This window comes from Pseudopipra pipra, chromosome 4, assembly GCF_036250125.1.
Source record: "Pseudopipra pipra isolate bDixPip1 chromosome 4, bDixPip1.hap1, whole genome shotgun sequence".
NCBI lineage: Eukaryota > Metazoa > Chordata > Aves > Passeriformes > Pipridae > Pseudopipra > Pseudopipra pipra.
The window spans coordinates 16340759-16364552 of record NC_087552.1 but is presented as its reverse complement, the minus strand read 5'-3'; the positions used below and the strand labels follow the sequence as shown (position 1 = coordinate 16364552).

The 23794-nt window shown below is 37.8% G+C and overlaps 1 protein-coding gene across 6 annotated transcripts in view; it reads right to left on the bottom strand.

Moving 5' to 3' along the window:
- Positions 1–632: 632 nt before the first annotated feature.
- DCLK2 (doublecortin like kinase 2) overlaps positions 633–23794 on the bottom strand; it is an 84547-nt gene continuing 61385 nt past the window's right edge. For 2 of the 6 annotated variants that reach the window (XR_010429969.1, XR_010429968.1), the window contains 10 exons: positions 21558–21615; positions 17326–17445; positions 15386–15532; positions 13086–13219; positions 11723–11800; positions 10098–10194; positions 8687–8767; positions 7612–7728; positions 6474–6556; positions 2775–2913 (listed from right to left, as the gene is read on the bottom strand). Coding sequence is in view for 4 of the 6 variants with exons in the window: in XM_064651764.1 (XP_064507834.1) it covers positions 2692–2913; positions 7612–7728; positions 8687–8767; positions 10098–10194; positions 11723–11800; positions 13086–13219; positions 15386–15532; positions 17326–17445; positions 21558–21615 (1054 nt within the window). In the remaining 2 variants the exon portion in view is untranslated. The other 4 variants (XM_064651764.1, XM_064651763.1, XM_064651766.1 and 1 more) reach the window with 3 other exon arrangements.

Here is a 23794-nt window from a genome sequence, read left to right as displayed (position 1 = left end):
TGAGAGTTTTCTCATAAAGGCCAAATGTGTCATCCCTGTTGGAAATCATACGGTTGGATCTTGCTTCTGATCTCCTGGATGTACACCAGGGTGCTAGAGTGTCTCCCGTACCACTAGGGCACTCCAAGAACCTGCTGAAGGATGCCTGGTTGCTTTTATTATATATTTTGGCAACCTCTTTCATATACATTTAATGTGATTTTGAAGCACAGAGAAGAAAAGCAGCATTAGATGTTGCAGAAGTTGCCACTGTTGCTGGTCTTGCCACCACATACCTGAACTGTGAACCTCTGTTTCTGAGAGAGGTCAATGAGGTTTTCACAGATTCACTCCCTTGAATTAAAGGACTGAAATTCCCCAGCTCAAACAAGTGGAAGCTCAAGAAGTGGAACTATATTAAGGCATGGAGTAGTGATACTACTTTCCTGAGGTCATACATAGAGTTAAGAACTTTCCCACCTATCCCATGTTTTTATCCAGTTATGTTGGCCATATGATCATCGTTTCCAGCTGTCATCACTATCTTTAAATAGGCATTTTTGGCACAGTCTCGCCCCCGCCTCTGCTCTGTGAATCAAAATACTTGTATAAGAATGATCAGATGTTGATCAGTCATGAACTCAGGGACACAATTTCAGGATATTTATATCTTTATTCTCTTCTTCCATTAGACAAAGGAATAGTTTAGAACTGGCAGCTGTTGACCAGGCAAATTATCATCCTTTCTTTTACATATGCATGAGGTTTTGTGTAACACTTTGGGTATCTCTGCTAATCCATGAGAGGCTTTGCCTCATAAAATAAATATCTAGGCCTTGCACACCTGAATATCCATCCTCTTAGGAAAAACAGAACTCAACCAAGCATTCATCACTTTCTTGGTGCTTCCTCTCCACTAATCCCTGAATTCAGCTCTGGTGGGTAGTGGCTGGTTAACCCTCTCCACCTGAAATCACACATTCTTTATTGAGCTTCATCTGAGACTTGTTATAGAAATTACCAACCACACACAGGGCCAGCTAACAGACTCTCATAGTTTCTGTTCTGAGTAAGGGTAGAGTGCTATCTTCATATTTTTGCACTGTTTCAAATTGTGAATGTGTATAATTTTATATAAAGGCTATTCTCATACTCTCCAAATATCTTAAAACTTAACTCTACCGAGCCCACAACAAAGTTAATTCACAATGACTGCTTGTACTCAACCTTTTTATCATAGTTTAAGACATGTAATGTGTTTCCCTACCTTTATTACCATTCTTCTTGCTGTACATCTTTCAGCTACCGTGACCTTAAGTTCTCAGTTGGCACTTCCTGATCTTTAAATGCCTCTTCAAAAGGTAAAACCATCATGTTTAATCATGTGTTCCCAAGCCTTCCACAGGAGTCAATGAACTTTAAAAGGTTAAGGGAATCCCTCAAATTAATTCTGTTAAGTGTTTTTGGTAGGTATGGAAGACAACAGTTTCACTGATGAAATAACTGAGTTCTCAAAGAAATGAATGACTTTTTATCTCTCTTTTTTTTTAATGAAGAAAGTTTATTGCAGGTCTTTCTTTTACAATTCTAGTAGAAAGTATAGCTAAGAGAGAAAATGAACTATGACCAATTCATAAGAACGAGCAAAGGAAAAGAATTAAGCTGAATACATACTATACTGAACTAAGCATTATGGTAAAGGTAAAACCTCATCTATTTTGTGACTGCAGATTCAGGACAGCTGCTCCCCAATCCTTGTTTCCAGTGCCTGCACCAGGTGAACAGGGGGATAGCACTGACAACCTTTGATGGCTATTGATGGCAGCTCCTGTATCAGCTCATCCTAGAAGTGGGAGCTGCTCTGTTCATCGTAGCTTGGATCACATGCAGCAGGCTTTCCCTTCACAGGTCCAACATAATTTTATTTTACCTAATAGGTAGTCTGACCCTGGAGAAAGGTGTGGATGGGACACTTGCAGTTAAGATAGAAAATGGCTAAAACAAAAAGGCTTCCTTCACTCCAGTCTTCATTACAAATAAATGTCCAGTGCTCATGTTTACATCCCAAGTCACTTTATTTAAATTCGTATTATCTAAACACTACCCTGCCTGCAAGTTAGATAACAAACTTGATGGGAAACAACCATCCTTCCCTCTCTATCTCCAGTGTTTGTTTCACGATATTTTACAGTTAGTCCACTAAAAAATTTTTCATGAAAATTTGCCTCTTCAAGTTTAGTAGAAACTTGGCTAAAAATAGAGGCATTGGAATAGAAGGCAAATAGAAGTTTTCATCTCTTGTCTTCCTCTCCCCCTTTTCTGAGAATTCTCATGAGAAGAACAGAACGGGGCCTGCTTGTAGAGGGGAGGCCCGGTCACTGTTCATCATCTCACTGCTCATATAAAAATATGGTTAGCTACACCATAAGTTAGTCTATTTAGAGCCCAAGGCTGTGTGAAATGGAGTTAATTACTAACACAGATAACTTAAAAATCATCTACCATTTGCCAGTCTTTCCCCTACTGCTGTTCTGAAGACAAGGGCAAAGAGCACTCAAAGCGCACGGTCACTCGCTCACTATGAGAAAGAAGATCAGAGCCTGGCAGGGGCTCGCCACGAGAGGAGCACACAAACCAAAAACAGTCATGGGAAATGAAGAGAAACTGTGGCCAGAGTGTGGGGAGCTTCAGTTGGATTTGTTTTCATCAGTCCTACGCACCAGGCTGATCCCCAGCAAGCTCAGGAGATACTGAGGCAGGCGGCGTGGGGGATCGGAGTGGCTCAGAAGCAGCAGGGAAGAGGGTCTCGGACCCAGCCACACGAGGATCATCAGCTGCAGCAGCAATTGCAGAAATTTTCTCCATTCCAGCTCTACCAGAGTCCTGACAGCGCTTGCTGCAGAAAATCTGACTCTCTTTATCTAGAGCTGTGTTCTACAAACAAACAAAAAAAAACAAACCCAAGGCACATCATGAAATCAGCAGTTAAATAAAGCCCTGTCTGAACTTAAGGGTTAAAACAATCTACAAGACATCAAGTGCATGCATTAGAGCCAGGAAAAAAAGGAGAAATAACATTAGAACTCTTATAGATAATTAAATGGTAGCATTCTCTGTTGCTGACTTTGGAAAATGTAAGGAAAACTTATTTTCCAGACATATGTTTGCCAGGATGTTGCAACCTTTAAAACTTTGTCTTGCAAGTCTGATGTGGAAAAAAGGTGGTGTGAGTGGTTGTGATACAGCAGGAACTCATCATAGCAGCTATTAGCCAAATTTATGCACCTGTGTTTTTGCAGACAAGTCATCACATGATGCTTAGTGAGAGCTCAGTAATATATTTTCTGTAAAAAAACCTACACGTTACAGAAGAGGAGCCCTTGCTGAAGGTGACAGATGGAAACCTCATGATTTTTTCTGTCTTAGAGAAAAGGGTCTGCTTCTCTGCTTATTGCTGAGAGTAGGCAAATGACCTCTCACAAAGCTGACACGGTGGCAAAAATATGTAATTTCTGAATTCTGTACTTAAAAATGAATTTACTGGAGAAGAGACTAACAGGTTAGAATGAAAACTGACAACTCCATAGTGCAGTAGGTGGATTATTTGGAGCATGTAGTATGTCTGCTGAAGCCAACAACTGCAATTTAATTAAATGAGAGTGTAATGTTTAATTGCTAGTGCAGTGTCTAAGGTGACCTAAAGGGAAATCTAGTAGTTCCTGTGTCAAAAACATACATCAAAATTGCTTTTTAAGACTTGGGGGAACAGTGTAATTGGTCTTGTTTCACACTTTCAAGGCTGATACTGATCATTATAAATTCATTTACTCCTTGGCTTACCTTACTTTGTGGAAGAGCTTTAAGTACCATTGGTAATACAGATTTTAAGTTGAAACAGATAAATTAAGTTCTTTGTAGTTTGAGTTACGTAGAATGGTGCAAGGTACACTTACTCCCGTCATGTACAGCTGGGGCTTTCTAAATCCACAAATGTGGGACAACTTAACTGAACAGTGGAGAACAAATACATATTTCACTTTTGTGGCACCTCCTCCATATGCATGTGTAAGAATTATAATATTATGTGGAATTTCATATTCTGAGCTGGGATGTGCTACTTGTAAAGTAAGTCAGGTGCTCTGCCTTTTCCTTAGGGATTTCTTTCTTTGACTGATTGCTCAGGAGGACCTGCTTTGCTAGTGTGAACATTTCTGTGTGTTTTTAGAGGAGTTTGATACTATTCGCTAAAATATTTAATATTGAAATAATTTTCTGATACAAGTTAAATTTAGCATGGTTCATTTTTTTTTTCCAGATGTGGTTTATTGCATCAAAGTCATCAGGGACAGCAGAAATATGGTAATTACCCTCTTTTTTCCAAACTGAACATGTAGCTTGGTAGTGAAAACTTCCTTTTTGGAATGCATAAATTCAAATTTCTCATTTATCTGACTTGGCAAGGAGCTGGATTAGTACCTCTGATTTCTCAAACAGAGGACTACAAGGATTTAGATGTACATGGATGGCAACTTTTGTCCTGAAACCATTTTATATAATGCTATGGCTGTGTGCTGGGCAGGGGAGGAGGCAAGCAGCCTTGTGACACCACTCCTACCCCCAAGGCCTTCCTGCCAGGCTTTGCCAGACCAAAGTACTGACTATAAAAATTCCCAAAAGAAAAGGTTAAGTATTTTAGTATTTTGAATTTTGGATGTGTAGGTTTTGCTGTTTATTGGGGTTTTTTTAAGTGAGTGACATCACTAGTCTTATCTGCATAGAGGTACCAGGAGAAAATTCCATCCTACACAACTGAATTCTCTGCTACTAACAATCAACTCTGCACACAGAGCATGCAAGGAAGTGACCAGCTGAGCTGCATCTGGGCTTTTGAGATTTTGAGGTGGTCTGCAGGAGTTTTATCATTATCAAGGCAGCTGCTATGCTGGCAGGATTGCATTTCCTTTTTTGTTTGCTGGAAAAAGAGTTGTAAATAAAGTGGTATTTCAGCTATTTCAGTGGCAGGCAAAAGTTATGTAAAAGGGAAAGGACATGCTTTCAGTTCATGCTTGACAGTGATTTTCTCCTGTGCTGTCCTCACAGCAGCTTCTGGTAGTTGTCACACGTTGCACACAGCAGTACATACCTACATAATACAATTCAGGATTTTCTGTTATAAAAAGATTTAAGAGGAGGCTTAATTTTACTGTAACTAAGTAAGAATGTTTTTTATATTATCTCCTGACTAGTACTATAAAACAAGTGACAATTAATATGTTTATTTTAAATAGAAACGATGTTTATTTCAGTGTTTTTGTTCTTTGGCTCTGTCTTCGTAGGGTTCTCATCTTTTTCTAATTGCTTTTAGATATGTTAAAATATACATATGCACAAAACTACTGCCAGGAGAATAGATCAGGATATGTATGAGGAAGTTAAAAAAAAGTTATATTAGTGTTTGTTTAGAATATTTCAAATATGCACTGCTTAAGACAGATCATTTTTTTGGTAAGTGCTTAAAAGATATTCCTTGACTGGTTTTGTGTGGCTGTACAGCTTTTTCCACTTCAGACTGGCTTAGTTATTTCTCCTTTCTTGTTAAAAATGGAGAACATGTATTTTTGTGCAGCAGAACAAAGCATCGCAGTTAGTACGTACCATTGCCTTGGACCTACTCAGAGGAAAGCAATGCAGGCATTGGGAAAGGAGGAAAAAGGAAGGAAGCAAGGGACAGAAACTAGACTTACTTTAAGCAGAACTAACACAATTGCAACAAATTTAGATTTACAGAACATTTTAAAATTGACAAAAAAAAATAAAATCAGTAATGAATTAACAGCAACATGCTTTTGGGGGCAGCGGGAGCCTCCTGTGCAAGAACACTGAACTGGGGATGTGCAGTTTTACTTATCTGCCACAGGATGGTATTATCTGCATTGGCCAGGTGACAGTATTGGAATGAAGTGATGCTAAAGGGGATTCCATTAAATATGCAGGTGGACTGATATAGCAATGCACTGCAATACACGAGAATTACAATATGTGCTGATCTGAAGCTGAATGTTTTTAAGCAATGAGTGCTAGTACAAGTGAAGAGCTTCTGAACACAAAGGTAACTAAATTTCAAAGTTCAAGATAAACCAGGGCAAGAATAACAAACTGGGGGCCTAACCCTCATTAGATCACAGTGGTTTTGATCAAGATTTTACTTTTCCTTTCACCAATAACTGGGAGCTGCGTTCAGAAATAAATAATTATGCATTTACATCCTTCCATACCTGTTAGAAGGAAATAAGGCAGGAAAAGGGAAAATGAGGTGTACTTTCCTGGCTGAAGGCATGTCAGTAGCTAACAGAATCAGAAAAAACCCACACCAATAAGAAGCCAGAAGCTATGCTGTGTCAGAGATCCAAGACAGGCTTAAGTGGCATGCAAGTTGGAGAGGGGCTGAGAGTTAGAATTAAAATTGCTCTTATTAGATGTAGTGCATTTTATACCAGTTTTCAGCTTCAGGCTTATCCATAGTCTCAACAGTATAAAGAATGAAGCTCTGAAGTCCCTCTCAAACTGTCAAGTCAAACTGTCAAATGAAATGCAGACAACAGCATGAACCTGAATCCATTTCCTGACTTATTTTTATGTTATCACTTGTCCTACATTCAAATTGTTGGCCCATTTAATTCACATAAATGTATTTGCAAACACATGTACGTATGCAGAAACATTATTTAAATTTACTGACTTTCAGATGATTAAAACAATTGTTCGTTAACATAAGTGGGCTGGACTTAGAGAGTAATTAATACTAATGGGAAGGGGTGGAAATCACTGTTATGTTACTACCATAGATGGGTTTATTTTTAACTGAAAATACTCTATGTGCAGTGTCCATCCTCACATCAGACAAGGATGGACCACAGTAAGGACAGAAGGGCAGTTCATCACTATTGCAGTTGCATATTCTCTGCAAAAGTGACTGGGCAATTACAAATGCAGTTCTTGGTACTGACAGCAATAAATTCCATTTCTTCTGCCATGATTCACACATCTGCCTTCTGGAATTACTGTTTATGTAAGTTGAGCTCTAGGGTCGTCAGGATCCCGTTGTATGCTTCAAGGAAAGTTCCCCATTAGGGAACAGAAAAAATGTAGCAGGGGTTGGATAAGGACAAAATTAATGTGGCAAACATTCAATACTACAGAGAAAGTTTCTGAAATGGGGTCTGGTTTCCTGGCAAGCACAGTGTTGAACAACAGTATGCTCATGATCAGGCAATACGTGGTCGGGGCAGAGGGGAAGAGCCTACTTAACTAACTAGGTGGTCATTATGATTAAAAAAAAATTTAAAAATCACAGTTTTTGTAATGAAAGAGTTCAAATTCAACATACACCTACTTAGTGTTTACATATTTCTGTTTGGAAGCTTGTTTTTATAGCTTAGGTACTGCACTGTGATGGACTTGGTTGCTCTCAAGCAATGATGAGACAATCCACATTATACATAAAGAAAGACTAGAATTAGAGACTATTCTAGCTTTGGTTTTGCTATTCTTGCACCACACATGCTCATAGAGCACTGTTAGGAAGATATGCAAAGTAGAGTATCAATGTATAAAAATATTCATTTCTCTTACCATGATGACAGAAACCCCAGCAGATGTGTTATTTTGCTTGGGTAGGGTGTTATTAAAGTGCTGCTTCAGTTTACCTGTTACTTCAGCTTGCATATTATTCTCCTGGGAAGCATCATCCTGTATAAGAATAAACACAATATTCAAGTAAGGAAAAAAAAACACCCAAAAGTATGCTTGAATGCAACTAAGTAAAAGCAAAGCTGCAAGTTTTATTCAAGCATGTTAAAAATAACGTGCTTGAAATAACGTTAAAAATAAAAAGCATACTTGTCATTTGGAATTCTTTTAAATCAGTATTTTAAATGGTCCATCATGTCCTAAGTGTGGAGATGTTACACAGTCCCATAAATAAGTTTCAGAGGAGCTGTTATGCACAAACACACTCATTATAGTTGTCTTCTCTTGTGTCCCAGAACTCCATAGATCATACTCAGTCCCCTCTTTTAAAATATATGTGAAAATAAACATTGACTATGCACATGTAAACCTAGTATTTATTAACAGTGAACTGATTTTAAATCGATCAGTGCACTTTGGTGTTCCCCATTGCTGCTGCCCAAAAAAATTAAGGACTTGGCAGCCATCAGCTTAGTCTTAAATTAGGTATTGAATTTGCTAATTGTATTTCAAGCTTGAAGTGCTTCAAGAAACAGACTGTACTCCAAGTAGCTTTGCAACAAGTAAGATGTCAACAGGCACAACAGCCCTTCCACAGACACGTTTTTGAGATGAGTGTTTTGTAGGTTGAATGCGAAATAACAAAAAAGGTGCTGAAGTCACACATCTGCCTGTTGTGTTATGTTCAAGGTTTTAGCAACCCCCAGCACCTTCTAATTGCAGTCAGCAAGTGAAGCCTCATTCTGTTCCTTCAGAGCCCAGAAGCTGACAGTGCTGCTACAGCTGAAGCAAAATTCAGACTATGGCTCTTCTCCTTTATGTGGAAATGGGACCAGTAGTTCCATAAAAAGAAATGGATCTAGTAGAAGTGTATTGCTGCTTCTTAAAATTACACTTTAATGCTTAGATTTACAGGTTTAATATAAAACTAGAGACAAGTAAAATGTAATTTACTCACTGACACCCAGGGATGGCTTAGGATCTGTGCTGCTGTATATCGGGCCTCAGCGTTCACGTGTAACATCAGGCTAATTAACTCCTTTATTAATAAAAAAAAAAAGAAGAGTTTAAGAAAAGGATATTACAACTGAAATACTGTTGCACCAAGTTCTTCTCAGTGCAAGTTTCTTGATACTTGGGAAAAATAAAAGCCAGCTGATTCCAGAACCAGTGATACCAGCGTGACTTCACTGGAACAAAGGATTTGCCCTTCAGGATTAAGAGTATGCTGGGCAGCATATTTCACAGCAACTTCCTCATTGTACTCATGTTTCACCAAATCTTTTGAAACCAAATGAAAAGGAAATGTTAAAAAAAAATCAGCTATAATGTTCCACTTTGTTCTCTATATATTCATGCAGATGATCAGAACAAAAACAAACCTGGGAGAGATGAGATCCTCTATGGGCAGTGCACACACATAGTAACAGTACATTAAAAGTACCAATCAGAGGCAAGAAACTGCATCTGAAAGTCAAGAAACTGAAGGCATTATTTGAAGAGTGTTCATTGCTTCAGTTTTGGGGAATGGCTTCTCCAAGCAGATAATAACATACCTAACTGAGAGGTTTCCCAGCCAGCCAAGTTATTTAGTCTAAGTTTGAAGTGAGAGATCACCTTTAGTGCCAAGACTGAGGGCCTTGTTCAGAATGCATGCCTGGAAGTGTTTGAAATGACCACAGCTTGGGAAATGTTGATAAATGGATAAACAAACAGTCATTGGGAAATGCAGAAAAAAAGTAACTTCTCACTGGCTGGATAAAAAAAATAATCTCTACTTGCTAATGAGCCTTCAGATATCATTCAGAGCACATGAGTGAATTAGCTTGAGTAGCAGGGCTTACAAGTTGGAACCTTTATCCTGCAGACACAACTGTTTTAAACAAAATTGCAATGATAACACAAGAACTGTTAGCAAGGGCAATTAATTAGCAGTGGCTGCACCTCTTGAAAAGTTCTAATAACTGGCTCAAGTAAAATAGGAAGAAATGTCAACTGCATTCACTCCACATAGCAATGATTTTTCTTTTTTAAAGAGCAATAGGAGGGGAAAATTCAGAGACATTTACTTTGCAGCTGAAGCACTGAACCTGCTATAATAGTCCTTCATGAAATAAACTGAATATCATGTGATATTCACTGAATGCAGTTGGCATTCTGCTACCCTTACTCACTCAGACAGCAACACAACAAGCCTGAAACACCTGAGCTTTGATTTAACGTTAGGCTAACCCAATTAAAAAAGGCACAGCAACTGGAGCAGTGGGTAAGAGTCTGTTCTGAATCTTCTAGTCTGCCTTTCCAAGAGAGCAACATCTTTTCAGGGACTCATCAGAAATGCTATTTCAGGTTGGAAAATGTAGCAGTACCTTTGCTGAATCGGTGATGTTATCCCAGTAGGGAGAAGGAAATTCCAGCTTCCCAACAAGTATCTGATCAAAGAGGTCTTCCTGAAGGTTGTTTTCACTGCAGAACAGCAGTAATGAAAAAGATGATGAGAAAGAAGTCAATTTGTCATGTGAATTCTTAACTTGATTTGGGGATGGAACAGAAATGATGTTAATAACTACTAGAAATGCATAATTCTCAAGCTTACATAGAGGCAGCACTTCTGAGCTGTTTGCCATAGTTACGCTGTCAGAAGTGATGAGAAAACCTAATATACTGAGGTGAAAGCTCTTCTACCAGAATAGAGACTGCATAGCTAACACACAGGAACAGGAAAGGGGATTCAAAAGTAAGTCATTTGCCAGCCTAGTTCTAAAGAACCTGCTACACAAAGCATATGATTGGTGGAGGAAGTGTAGTGAAATGAGCCTCATCTGTTAAACTATCAGAACAGGAGAATTTTCAAATCCATCAAGGAGATAAATAAAACACAGTAAACTAAATGTATCATGAGTACTGGCAGGCTACTGATATTAAAAGGATAAGTACTTTTGTATCAAAAACATGGTTGCATGAATATTCAGAGATCAATGGCAGCAGGATTTTTGTTTTTCAACTTGTTTGTTGGCTGTGAACATCCACTCAACCTATTTCTGTAAAGAGCAATGTAGCTCTTGAGTTGGTTTTGCAATAAATATTTATTAACCTTGGTTAAGGCCTGGTTCTAATAGAATATGGATATTCTCCATGCCTAACCCCTAAAATCTATTCAAATAAACTGCCATTTGTTTCTATACTGTATCTTTCAAAACAAGTTTTCAGTTTTAAACATGAACTAACTACATAAAAACCCCAAATACCTAAACTAAATAATAGTTTTCCATAAACAAGAGTTGTTTACATTGTGTTCTTCGCAAAATATTCTCGGTCTGGTGTTTTAGTAGTTAATTAAGTATTTTGCTGTAAAAATGAACAAACAGACCATGCATTAACAATTTATATGTTAAGAGAAGAATCCACTATTTAAATGTGCCAATTCCCTGGAAAATAAAAATGGCTGAGGCACAAAGCATATCCATTTGATTTTCAGTAGAGCTCCTACATGTGGAGATACTGAGTAGCAAGAATGATGTTTGCAAACTCCACCGCTCCTATGACACTTATCAAAAAGACCAAGAAGGTTAAAAGTGCAGGATAAACAAATTGTTCCCCTCCCTTCGGTTTACCACCAGCCACCCTCCCACCCCGGCACTGCAGACCCGGGAGCTGCCGGGTCCCAAGAAAAACGCCAGAGGGCAGCGTGTGCCCGTGGATCGTGGAGCTGGGATACACAGGGAGACAAAAGGAAAAGCGGCTCTGCCCTTACACCCCCACATCCCTGCACACAGCACTAAACCGGCTGCGACCTTAGAAAAATAAATAAATAAATAAAATAAATAAAACTAATCCCAGAACCGAAGAAGAAGGACAAGTGAAAACAATTTAAAGAAAAGGACGAAGACATAAAGAAAATGTGTCAATCTAATCCACCGTTTTTCCCCCCAGGATGCCTTCTTCAGGGAGAAAGAACTTGATTATTTTTATTGTTTTTCCCTTTGACACTCACCTGCGAAAAGGTGGAAATCCACATAACAGTATGTATGTGATCACACCTGCTGCCCAAATATCCACCTTTAAGCCATATCTGAGAAAACAAGGCTGTGTTACTTGTGCTGAATTAAAAAAAAACCAAGTAATTTCAATGAAAAAAAATTGCATTGACATGAATACAGAAGAATCTGTTCTAAATTACTTGCTGATTGTGTGGTAATGTATTTTGTACCTAAGCACCTTTTTCTTCACAACTTTACAGTCTTTAGGAAACCAAGATACTATGGTTTTTCTTTTTTTCTTCCCCCCACCAGAAGCCTCAAGGCTCTCCAGAGTGTTCTGCTTATACTCAAATTCAAGTCAGTACCAAGGTTTTCCCAATCCAGAATCACTAACGATAAAAGACAAGGATGTGCCTTCTCAGTCCCTACAGTGAAGTAACTACCTCTTAGGTTATCATGTGTTGCTAAGCAACAAGACACACACCAGTCCTCCAGTCTCTTGAGTAACACGGGGGAAAAGAACTGCACTTCTCTTTCAAAGCACAGAAATTAAAACACTAGAGGTCAAAAAGAGGTCTTTTTGCCCTGTTCTTTGCTATCCAGTAGATTCAGTTTGTCAAAATCTAAAACATGCAGACGCAGTGCCGTTTGACATTTGAGCTCACTGCAGCTGTGAAATACTTCTCCATACAACAAATGCACTGAACAACGACTGAAACAATACAACAAACCTCCCTCCATTAGGAAGACCAATTTCAGAGGGGGGTCACAGCTATGGCAAGACTCAGCTTAGCATGGAATGGAGCTCTAATAGGTCTAAAAGGAAGGATGACTCCTGAAATTCTACCATGTTAAAAAATTATTTTGTATTTATGCAATGACCTGTTCAATACAAAAAAATGGAGTTGTTTAATTAAGCAAACAGTTATCAAACAGCATGTGTCACCCAAACAAGGTCACTTGAATCAACATGATCTAATTAGAGCTGCCCTGAGAACAGGTTTAGACTAGGTGACCTCTGGAGCCTCTTCCAATATAAATTATTCCATTTCTAATGTGAACACTCTGTTCTGCTTGTCTGTTTTTCCCCAAGCAGCTGCCATGGCTGGTATAATGGGCTCTGAACGCTGAGGTGAGGCAGGGAGCACAAACCAATGAACTCCACTGCACCAGCAGGTCCAAGGGAGGTGGGTAAGGAGGCAAAGGTGAATTCTGGGGTCAGGATGAGCAAAAAAACTGGCCTCTTTGAGGAACTGTGAATGATGCCCATGGGTGCTTTGGTTACAAAAAGATGGAGAGACAGCCTATTAAAGTATTCTAGTTCTTAAAACAGGAGCTACCTGACAAAAATAACTGGTTACAAGGCCTATGTCTTACCCTGTCTCTGCAATGATTTCTGGAGCCACGTAGGTGGGTGTACCACAGACAGTATATAAAGGTCCTTCCACCACAGTCGCCAGTCCAAAGTCTCCGAGCTTCAAAGACTTGGTTCCATCTGAATATTCACATACCTAGAATCAGAAAAATAAAAGCACAATGAGGAGGAGAACATCTGCATCTTTTTTTTAATTTGTTTGGAAAATGACCATCATCACACCAAGAAGATGGGGAAAAAGAGGCAATTTCCACAGCCCTGCAGGGAAAGAAGAGAAAAATGCTATTACCATTGATTGCAGCTGGAGTTAGTGTTCAATGGAGCTGTCTGCCAGCTATGTAGGTCAGACCATGACATAGCCTCAAGCAACTAGTGGGGGGGGGAAGGAAAACCCAATCCTAGAATGCTGAGAAGTTTTAAATATATTAAGTAGAATATAATACTATAATTTCATTTGATTAGGACCTGGAGTTTAAAATGAGACTGGCAGCTACATCCGATTTGTTTAACATCTTGTTAACTTGGCATAAATCTGGTCAGTTGTTACACTGGATATTTCATTGGCAAATGTCCTCCCTGTGCTTAGTCAGTCTAGGCAAGTTCAGTACAGGAGTGAGAAAGCTGACTGAGAACTGTTTAGGTTTCTGTGCAGACCCAACTGTATCTTACCAAAAGCCCCATAAATAATTTAGCACTGAGTCTACCTCTGAGTCATTTTATTGATGAAAGAAGTTGAATTTCAATAGAAAGAAAAGTGCTACACAACAGTGATTGCAAGAGTAAATCAAACCAGACCAACACAAAGGAAACATCCCCCTAATAAATTAATCTCAGTTTCGTTCTTAAAGTAAAATATTTATATTAACATAATTTCAAAGGAATCCAATTTTTAGAATGTAGGACTCCATAATCTCCAGAATGGCTGAATTTCTTTTGTTTCCTCAAACAACTGAACACTGCTAAGGCAGCAATTCTTTCCTTCATTCCTCTCTGTAATTCATATCATTAATGGAAGCTCTTGTTCTCTTTTATATAACACCTTCAAAACTCAGAGTTTGCATTTTTAAATGCATGACTTGTAAAGAGAATTCAGACAGCTGGATGACCCTGTGCAAAAAAACTAACTACTTGCAATTCTAGGTAGCAACTGATAGGAATTATTTGCATTTACATTCAATACCAGCATGTTATCTTTATGTTCTGCCACTGTCAATCACAGTGAGTAAGATTTGCATCTGTTGAGTAATCTCTTTAGGCTTTCTAGGCAGAAAGGACATTTGTGCCTATTTATAACTGATTCAATCGCTAATGAGAGCTTGAAATTTCTCTGGACTGTCTGCGTTTGAAGATGCACTGATAATGTGAGACTTCCACCTTCATTTTCTCACTCCTAAGTGCCATGTTGCTGTAACTACATTTTCCAATGGAAAAGCCTCCCCTCCCTTTCTTTTGCTAAGCAATCTAATTTATTTGAGGGCTTATTTAAATGGCCAAACACTGTCAGTGGAATTAGCTGGGAAAGAATTGACTATGAAATGGAAAATATTTTCAGCTTGTAGCTTATAGCCCTATCCTTGTAATAGTTCAAAATCTGTTCAGTGTGTGACACTTAATATCTAATATCCAATATGCAGTGCACAAGTATAACCTCTGTGTATAAGCAAATGGCATGTGCTGATCCCATTCTGTGAACAGAATGGGAAAGATGCCCTCTGTGGACTGTGGTATAAGTGGTTCCCAAAGCAGAGTTCATGGTAGTTCTTGTCAACACAGCTATCTTCTGTCTCTGCTGAAAACAAAAGCAGTCAGTTGCCCAGGACAAAATAAACGTATGTACAGAGTTAATTCCCAGCTGGAATATTGGTAAATCATCAGAAAGATGATCCTACAATGACAGTGAGAGAAAAATGGGGGGGAAGAAAAAGGCTTCAGATGGTAACCATATGATCATTCAAAGAAATGGAAGAAATGGCACTCAGCCCACCTTTTCTCCCACTTGCAAACTAATAAATAATTCATTGACATAGCTTTAAAATTCATTGTTTTGTGAGACAATACTCCTGCTTATCCAAATGGCAGCCAATCAAAATGTAAATAAAGATAAGTCTAAGGACAGGTTTGAGCACAGCTCTCTTGCATTACAGTGATTGCTATCCCATGGCAGAAGATTTATTTCATACATGCTTATTCTAAATTAATATGCCTGCTCTTCTCTGCTCAGCTCCTTGACATTTATATATACAAGCATTTGCATTAATGAGAACAAAGTAAGAGAAAGTATTAGATAATAAATGGGACATACCAGAAGATTTTCTGGCTTGATGTCTCTGTGCACAATGTTGAGACCATGAAGGTATTTGAGAGCACTGGCTAAATTGTAGACCATTGCACTGCCATCTCGCTCTGTGTATTTTGTAGATGAAGTGATAGCATCAAATAGATCTCCTCCCTACATAATAGAAAGGAAAAAGACCAATGTGGGAAAAATTATTAAGATTATATTTAATTTAAAAAAAAAAACACGCCAAAAAAACCCCATGTAAAATCTTCCTTTACAAAAGGCACGCTCAAAATTCCTGTTAAACAGTAAAAAAATTACTTTGCAGAAAGATGATCTTGTCACCAAGATACTATACTGGGACTTGGCTCATCTACATTAAATTCTCAGCTGTAATCCTGGCTTCTGGTGTCTGAGTTTGGACAAATCACAGATCTTCTCTGTCTTGATTTCTTTTTATTGATCTTCCTACTTTGATCACTCATTTCTATTACCTACAGGTACAGGCATACAGTTTCTCTTTTCTTCATCTTATCAGTGTAATACCTTTAATATAGTGAAAAACAGGCCTGGTTTTGAGTAAAGGCTACAGTAAATTAGCCCAGTAATAAAAACCTTAACAAACAAATATTCAGCAATTGTAATGAACTGCAAATCTGAATTTCTGCAGATATTGCAGAAATATCAATAAATAAAGCTAAAGAGGACATACAAGACAAGCAGACAAGCATGATCTTTTCCAACATAAATGAATCCACTGATTCCATCACCTACAGGTGATTTCTGAATGTTTCAGTTGTGCAGTCTCTGTTTTATGGATGCCCTATTCCTCTTGGAATACATAACAACATGTGAGCAAGTTACTGATGCAGCATTTTCAGTCATTGCAACAAATTTTATGTGGGTGTCTCTATGATGGTTACCCTGGATACATCTGTAGGAGTGATCTGTCTGAGCTGTGGGTGGCATTCCAAGCATTTCAATATACAGGGAAGAGAAGGAGCAATTCAGGAAATACAGGCCAAGATGGTGGTGAATTAAAATATAAAAAAATACTGTCTTGAAACCCCAAAAAAGCCTATAGTATATAAAAATAACTTCCAGAAAGGAAGAGAAATGAGTAGGGTACAGAAATTATGAATTCAACAACTACACACTTTTTTTAGAGATTTCCCAGGCTGGTAACTACTCTAGGGGGGAATCCTGAATCTAACAATGTTTCAGACAGAAATAAAAAGTGCTGCTGCTGCTATATAATATTTGTACCTGACATGCCAGTCAAGCTGATGTGCAGTGTTGCTGTGTATGTACACACCTCAGACAAGAGAATGCATGACTAAAACTTGATGCAGTTTGTGTATTTGCCTCACAAATGACAGCAAAATGAGCATTTTTGTTTTCTCTGTACATGTATGAAAGCAGCATATCTGTTCTCTGGTAAACTGGAAATAAGGGGAATGAATGCTTGATACAAACAAACCAGGTGAGATTTTTTGAGTTTTAATTTTCTTGGATGATGATCACTTGAATTTAAACTATCTGTCTCATTTATTGTCAATTAAGACAAATTTATCACAGAGAGATAAATTCATTACTTTCTTTAAGGCAAATTATTAAATAAATATATTAGTGAAATAAATGCAGGTGTTCTGTTAGTAAAAGCACATCTCTATCAGCCCTGCATATTGTAAGCATGATATAAAAACCACTATCCACTTCTGTCTAGACTGTGCACATTGCAAAATTGCCTCAAATCTGTGTTAATAATCTAATTAAAACTGAAGAGAGATAAATTCCATTAATATAATTGATCGAAAAGAGTATTTTTATTATTAAAAATGCAGGTTGCCACTGAAATCGTATATGATTACGTCTCCCAAGATCTTAGTGTTCCCAGATGCTGCTCAGATCTCACACCAACACAGAGAATTCAAACAAGATAAATAAAGCCTCCTTAGTCTTACCTTGACCAGCTCCATCACCAGATAGAGTTCTGTTGGGGTGTCCATTTCCTCTATAAGCATAATGATATTTGGATGCTTCACTCGACGCAGAATAGACACTTCATTTTCAATCAGGTGCTCCTGTTCAGAACAGGATGGAGAAGTTTATCTGAATAGACATGGAATTGCCAATTCACTTTTCCTTTGATCAGCTGATCACTTGATCAGTGAGCACCTTTTTTGCTGTTTAATTTATATAGTAGAGGGCTATTGTCAGATGCTGGATTTTAAGTTGTATTTCACCACTGACCACATTTAATTTAAAATACTGTATTTCACTCACATAAACAAAGGGATATCTCTGAAAAAAGACCCCAGAACATGACAGCAATTCAGGAAGTGCAGATTATATTCTTATGTGGGTATTATGAGGTGAAATTAAGTTCAGAACCTTTCTGCCCCCAAGCTGGATCATTGTAACCTGTCACCCCTCATCAATAGTCAACATGTTCTTGATCCTCTCCAGCCTTCACCTCTCATTTAGTGTAGGTTACTCAAGGACAGATTACCTAGGATTTATATTCAAGGACTTTATTTTTTTTTAAAAAGTTGTAGAATATATACAAGAAAAAAATATTATAACTGCTTTGGTTATGGTTTTCAGTTCATTTTATATGTATGTTCAGATTTACAATCTGCAAAATGTGTAATAGCTCAGTTAAATCGTTGTGACTCCAACAGCTTAACAGCACACAGATTGCGTTTAATTTCCCCTTCCCTAGACTTCTGAGGAACTAATGGCTTTCAAGAACAAATGAGTTTCAAATGTCTTGTTTTCTGGAACATTTTAGCACATGGTTAACACTGGAGAGCGAAAAAAATTACATTCCCCTTTCACGTGAAAGAATGATTTTAATTTTCCTTTATAAATATTGGAATACAGACGTATTTAGGTTCACTGCAAAATAAATACCAATGCTTGCATAAAACACGAGCACCCTTACGCTGGGGCAGATAACAAATCATGTCACTGGACTCAGAACTTATTCATGTTTAATGCACCGATTAGTAGCATGCATTTCATGCATTTGTGAACAGAGCATTAGAAGGAGATGTGAGCCACTGTGCAGAGGCAGTGATTGAAGATCTTGTGCTACTTCACCTTCTTCTTCCAGGGTTATTTACGGATGCACTGTGTTTTTGCCAAAGCTCTGTGTGGCTACATAACTCAGAAACCACATGCCATGTGTGCATCTCATTTCGTGAGAGTGCGGTGCGGCATATACGGGTTAAACAGTCACACCTTTGAAATTCAGTTTGAAAGAGCACCAATTGTCATTCTGAACAAACATATGCCTGCTCCAAGCAAAGTGCTCTGGAGGAAAAAAAAACAAACAAACATGAAGCAATTTTGTTAAACACAATGCTGAATCTCATCACCAGACAGAAGTGAACAGCCACAGCATACTAAGCCTTAGGGATGGAAGCCTGTAAATTCAAAACTAACATTAAGAGTCCAAGCAAAAACTAGAATATTATTATAGCTTTTTCTACCCAAAGAACAGATAGCATATTAAATTTATTACATCCATTAATTACAACTAAGGCACAATAGCTTTATCTGTGCTTTCTTTGTTTCACATTACTAAATTGTTAATTGCTTTAAATAAAGCTCAGGAATAACTAATGTTTATTTAAAATAATACTAATTTTTAAAAACAGTCCCCGAAATGTTGTTGAGCTACTGTTTAAAATGCTGACTAATATGTGGTTCTTTATTTTCAACCACCCCACTGTTTTGCTCTATTTTGCTATACAAAAAACCAGTAATTTTCAAAGTCATTACAATGTTTTTCCTGGATAGTGCAATATATGCTTCAGTTTACATTAATATGATTTATTTACAGTGAAATTACTATGTAATTAACATTTAAGCCACTCGTGGAAAATACATTAGTCAACTGTATTCAAGTTTTAGGACATCCAAGATCAACTGCTAAGGAGCAGTGAGCAACACTCAAGTCATCCATGTTTGGGCTGGATGGGTGTTTTCAAAGCAGTTCTTATGCTGGCCTGTGAAACTAAGCGAGGAAGGAATAAGCTGTAGCAAAATTTAATTATTTTCTCTGTTGGAATTCTTCCTGGACAGTTCTGCCACTGTCCTAACAGGTATAAACATCTTCCTAACAACAGTCTGTAGCCATACAGATACAGATCCTTTCAAAACAGGCAAGAATGCATCCATGGGGCTGATTTTTTAATTTGTTTTAAAGCAGGGAGAAAGACATATAGAAAATATGTCTAAACTCTACTGTATTAAACAGACTGTCTATCTCTAGACAGTTGTAATGTGTGATACCTAAGCAGCTGACTCAGACAAGTAATAAACACCACCTAAAATTGCAAGCTGTACACATCATCCAAAAATTTTGTTTGCAGTGGAAAGCACTGGGTCACCCTTCCCACAGCTGAAGAAATTGCAACATTTCAATCTCAGAAAGGTGATTTTAGCACTTTTTCTCATGGTAATGCATTTTTAAGATTCCTTTCTAAATTTTCTAAATAAACCTGGAGAATATGAGATAAAACAATGTGGATGCTGGAACACTGATCTCCTAGCACCTAACACGATTTAAAATCATCATACATAAAGCAATTCTGTTTTAGCACCTCTACTTAAAGGAAGTCATCACAGCATCATACAGCTCCTTACCACACAAAGAATGTCACACAGACTTGCTACATCCTCCTACAAGGACACATGCAGCATTTGGAGCACTGAATGACACTTCAGAGCAGTTACAACATGTAATCAACAAAAAGGATACCTTTGATTTAAACCCCTGAATTGGTTACAAAGATACCTCTAGAATCATTTCAATCAGTCATTTACATAAAAAACATAAGGTGTCTGGATCAAAAAGTCCATCTTTTTATAGTACCTGAAAGAATGGTGTATTGCCTACTGAGAGACTTCAATGCAGAATTTGATTGTTAATAAATACTGTGATCTTTTAGCTAACTCTTAACTATGAACCATTTCATTCCTAAGTTCCTTAAGAGCATATTGGTTTAAGATCAAAAGCAGTGAAAACAGAAGTATTTTATTTGCTGTTATCTATTCCAATGCTTAGTCTACATTCTTGGCTGTAGGTTGGCTGTTTTTCTTCCTTTTTAAAAATATATTCATGAGGAAAGGAAAGAAGGGGTGGGACAATCTCATGTATCCATTTCACAGAATCACAGAATTGTTTGGGTTGGAAGGGACTAGAGATCTAGGCAGGATCATGTAGAGCAGGTTACACAGGAATGCCATTCAGGTGGGTTTGGAATGTCTCCAGAGAGGGAGACTCCACAATCTCACTGAGCAGCCTGTTCCAGAGCTCTGCCACCTTCAATGGAAAGAAGCTCTTGCTCTTGTTCAGGTGAAACTCCTTGTGCTTTAGTTTATGGCCATTACTCCTCATCCTCTTGCTGGGCACCACTAAAAGGAGTCTGGCACCATTTTCTTGACGCTCATCTTTGAGATATTTATATTCATTAATAAGATCCCCTCTCAATATTCTCTTTTCTAGACTAAACAGGCCCAGCTGCCCCAGTCTCTCCTGGTAAGAGATGCTCCAGACCCCTCATCATCTCAGTGCTCTCTGCTGGACCCTCTCCAGTAGCTCCTCGTCTTTCTTGTACTGAGGAGCCCAGAACTGGACTCACTATATGAGATGCTGTTCTGCTGAAGAGGCAATTTTGAATTTTTTTTTTTTAAGCTTGAATTAAAAGAAAATGTTTAGGAACTCAAGAGATCCTTGTTAATACAGGATGGTAAGAGTATGTAAACAGAAAGAAATGGCTGCAAAAATTTCTTTCCAAATCCATGTTCTGCTTACAAAAGGAATATGTAAAGCCATAAAAAGAGAAAAATAAGAGGCAGAGTGGGATGGGAATCACATAAATACTAAAATAGCTACAAATTTCCTTTCTCATATTTTACAGATCAAAATAATTTCAATACATTTTGGGTGCATATTAGCATTTTTTTGTCTGTCCAATAAAATAGACAACAATTAGTTTGCTTTTTACTCTGTTATTTAGTAGACTAACACTCACTGCTTTTATTATTTGCTTCTTGGATACATTATCATCTTGTTAAACAGATATTCTGAAAATACTCAGAAAACCCAAATACACCCACCATTTATGACTAATGAGCAGCTGCTAGTGCTGCTTCTGTATACATGCAAATTGTTGTACACTACCTTCCCACAGCATTTAGCCTTGTCTATGATCTTCAGGGCAAACTCCTTTCCTGTGGATCTAGCAAGAAAAACATGAGAGCCATTAATTAGAAACCGATCAACAAATTGTGGCATTATCTGTAAATACGTCGTCATAACAGAATATCGTGACCCACCCACCCACCCAGATTGTTGACAGAAAATTCACAGAATGGGCTTGATTTTGGTTTTTGTTTTCTCAGCAGCATTTGTGCCTGCTGTTTCCCTGACTACCACAACCTGGCTCACTTGGTGTATTAATCCCAGGATCCAGCTGCAATTTATGCTTTGTGACCAGGCACGATTCTGTTACCTCCTTAATGCAACATGCAAAATTTGCCTTTGGCCTTCCACTTAGCTTTGTTCAACTGGTAAGCTTTAAAGAAAAAAATCATACACATATATGTGTAAGTGAGCAGAAGAAAGACTGATATCCTAGTAAAAAAATTCAATAAGATTCAGCAGTTCATTACAGAGTAGTCTAAAATCCTGTAGAATCTATTAGGTACTGATTTTGAGCTTTTATATTTCATTATTCCTTTATTTACTTTTTTTAAAGCATTTTGTTGAATTCTACAGCATCTAAAGTCCTGAGGATTTTAAGATGGTGGTTATATACAAAGTAAAAAGGATTACTGGTTTTGGTAAGTACTCTCACAGAAAGGAGCTCTTGTTTGTGAATCGTCCCTTTAAGCAATAAAAATCTTCATTTCTCCAGAAGGGGAGAAAATGAGAGAAAAAAGAAACACAGTGTAATTTTTTTTTTTAAACTAAGAAGAAATTACTACTTATATTAATGATGAACATAAGAAAGAAAATACTTTAAGACCCTGTTGCTACTCTTTTGTATTGTGCCACTGCCTACAGACTCCAGGTTGCATCAGAACACCACTGGCATGTTCAGCAAAACCAGGAGGTAGTTACAAAAGCAAAAACAGGCATGTTTTTACACTTCCAGGGTAGTTTTCACTATGCTTTTGGCATTAGATACAACTAGTCCAAATCAGTACAGAAAAAATAACTGAATTAACATCTAACATTTGATATATGCATTATTGAAAAAATGCAGCAGGGAATCTCTTCCCTGAAAAGTGCAGCTGTAGCTGCAAGGTTGTCATAGTTACAACCTGATTTGGTCTTTAGATAGAAGCCTTATCTAAATGGTATCTGTGAAATGCCATCCTCTCATATTACAGGCACGATGTAAAATCTACTATGAATACAGTATGTAATTCAGAATCACAATTTGTGCATTATACTATAAATTATATCTGAAAGCCTTCAAACAACGGATCAGCAAAATCCACTTAGCAAACCTTTGGCACTTATGTTGTGAGAAAACAGGAGTTAACATTCACAAAGCCAGTTCATCAACCAACTTCCTCCTGCAAATGTCCTCTACCACAGCACCTAAGAAAAAACCCTGGATATAATCCATATAATTTCTGTGCTAATACCACAGCATTGTCTGACAGGTTTCTGGTATTCTTCTGTCGAGTTGTCAGTGCCCATCTGTTGAATTATGTCTTTATATACAGATATAGGCACCCTTTACAAAAGAGACCCCCTTATTCTTTTTGTAGAACAGCTGGTATAATTAGAACAACACTATTAGAAATTAAGTAGAATTCATAGGAATTAAAAGAGAAGCATTATGGTTGGCCTTTCCTCTTTCGCTCTTATTATTAGCAATTATGGTTGCGTATTTATTTTATATAAAATTCATTTAACGTTTCACTAAAGATTCGATCACATACAAAACTAGACATTTAAGTTTAATTTTGCCTTTTTTTTTCTTTTTGTTTTTACAATTGGAAGGTTGTTTTTCTAGTCCAGTTTCCTCATTCCAAAAATCACAGATGACATTTTGAAACCCCAGTGACCTACCACCCCTTGTCCCATTTCCAGTGGAACTTAAGCCATTTCCAAAACGCACAGCTGATATTTCTGAAAATAATATATTATGTAATCTGATGCTTTTAATCGGCTAGCTTTCATGAATGCTGTTCACTCTATAAATAACAAAGAATGTGTGGCCAGTTTCAGGGTGCATGAGAAAACACTGTGAAGCATCATTCACCTTGTGCTTGAGCTGGAACCTTGGGATTTTAAACCACGGAAGAACCTTTGAGACACAAGGTATGCTGGGACCTGAGGGGATCCACCTGTCCCAACGGGGAAAATGCATCTTTGGGCATTTCTGGGGGAGCTGATTGAGA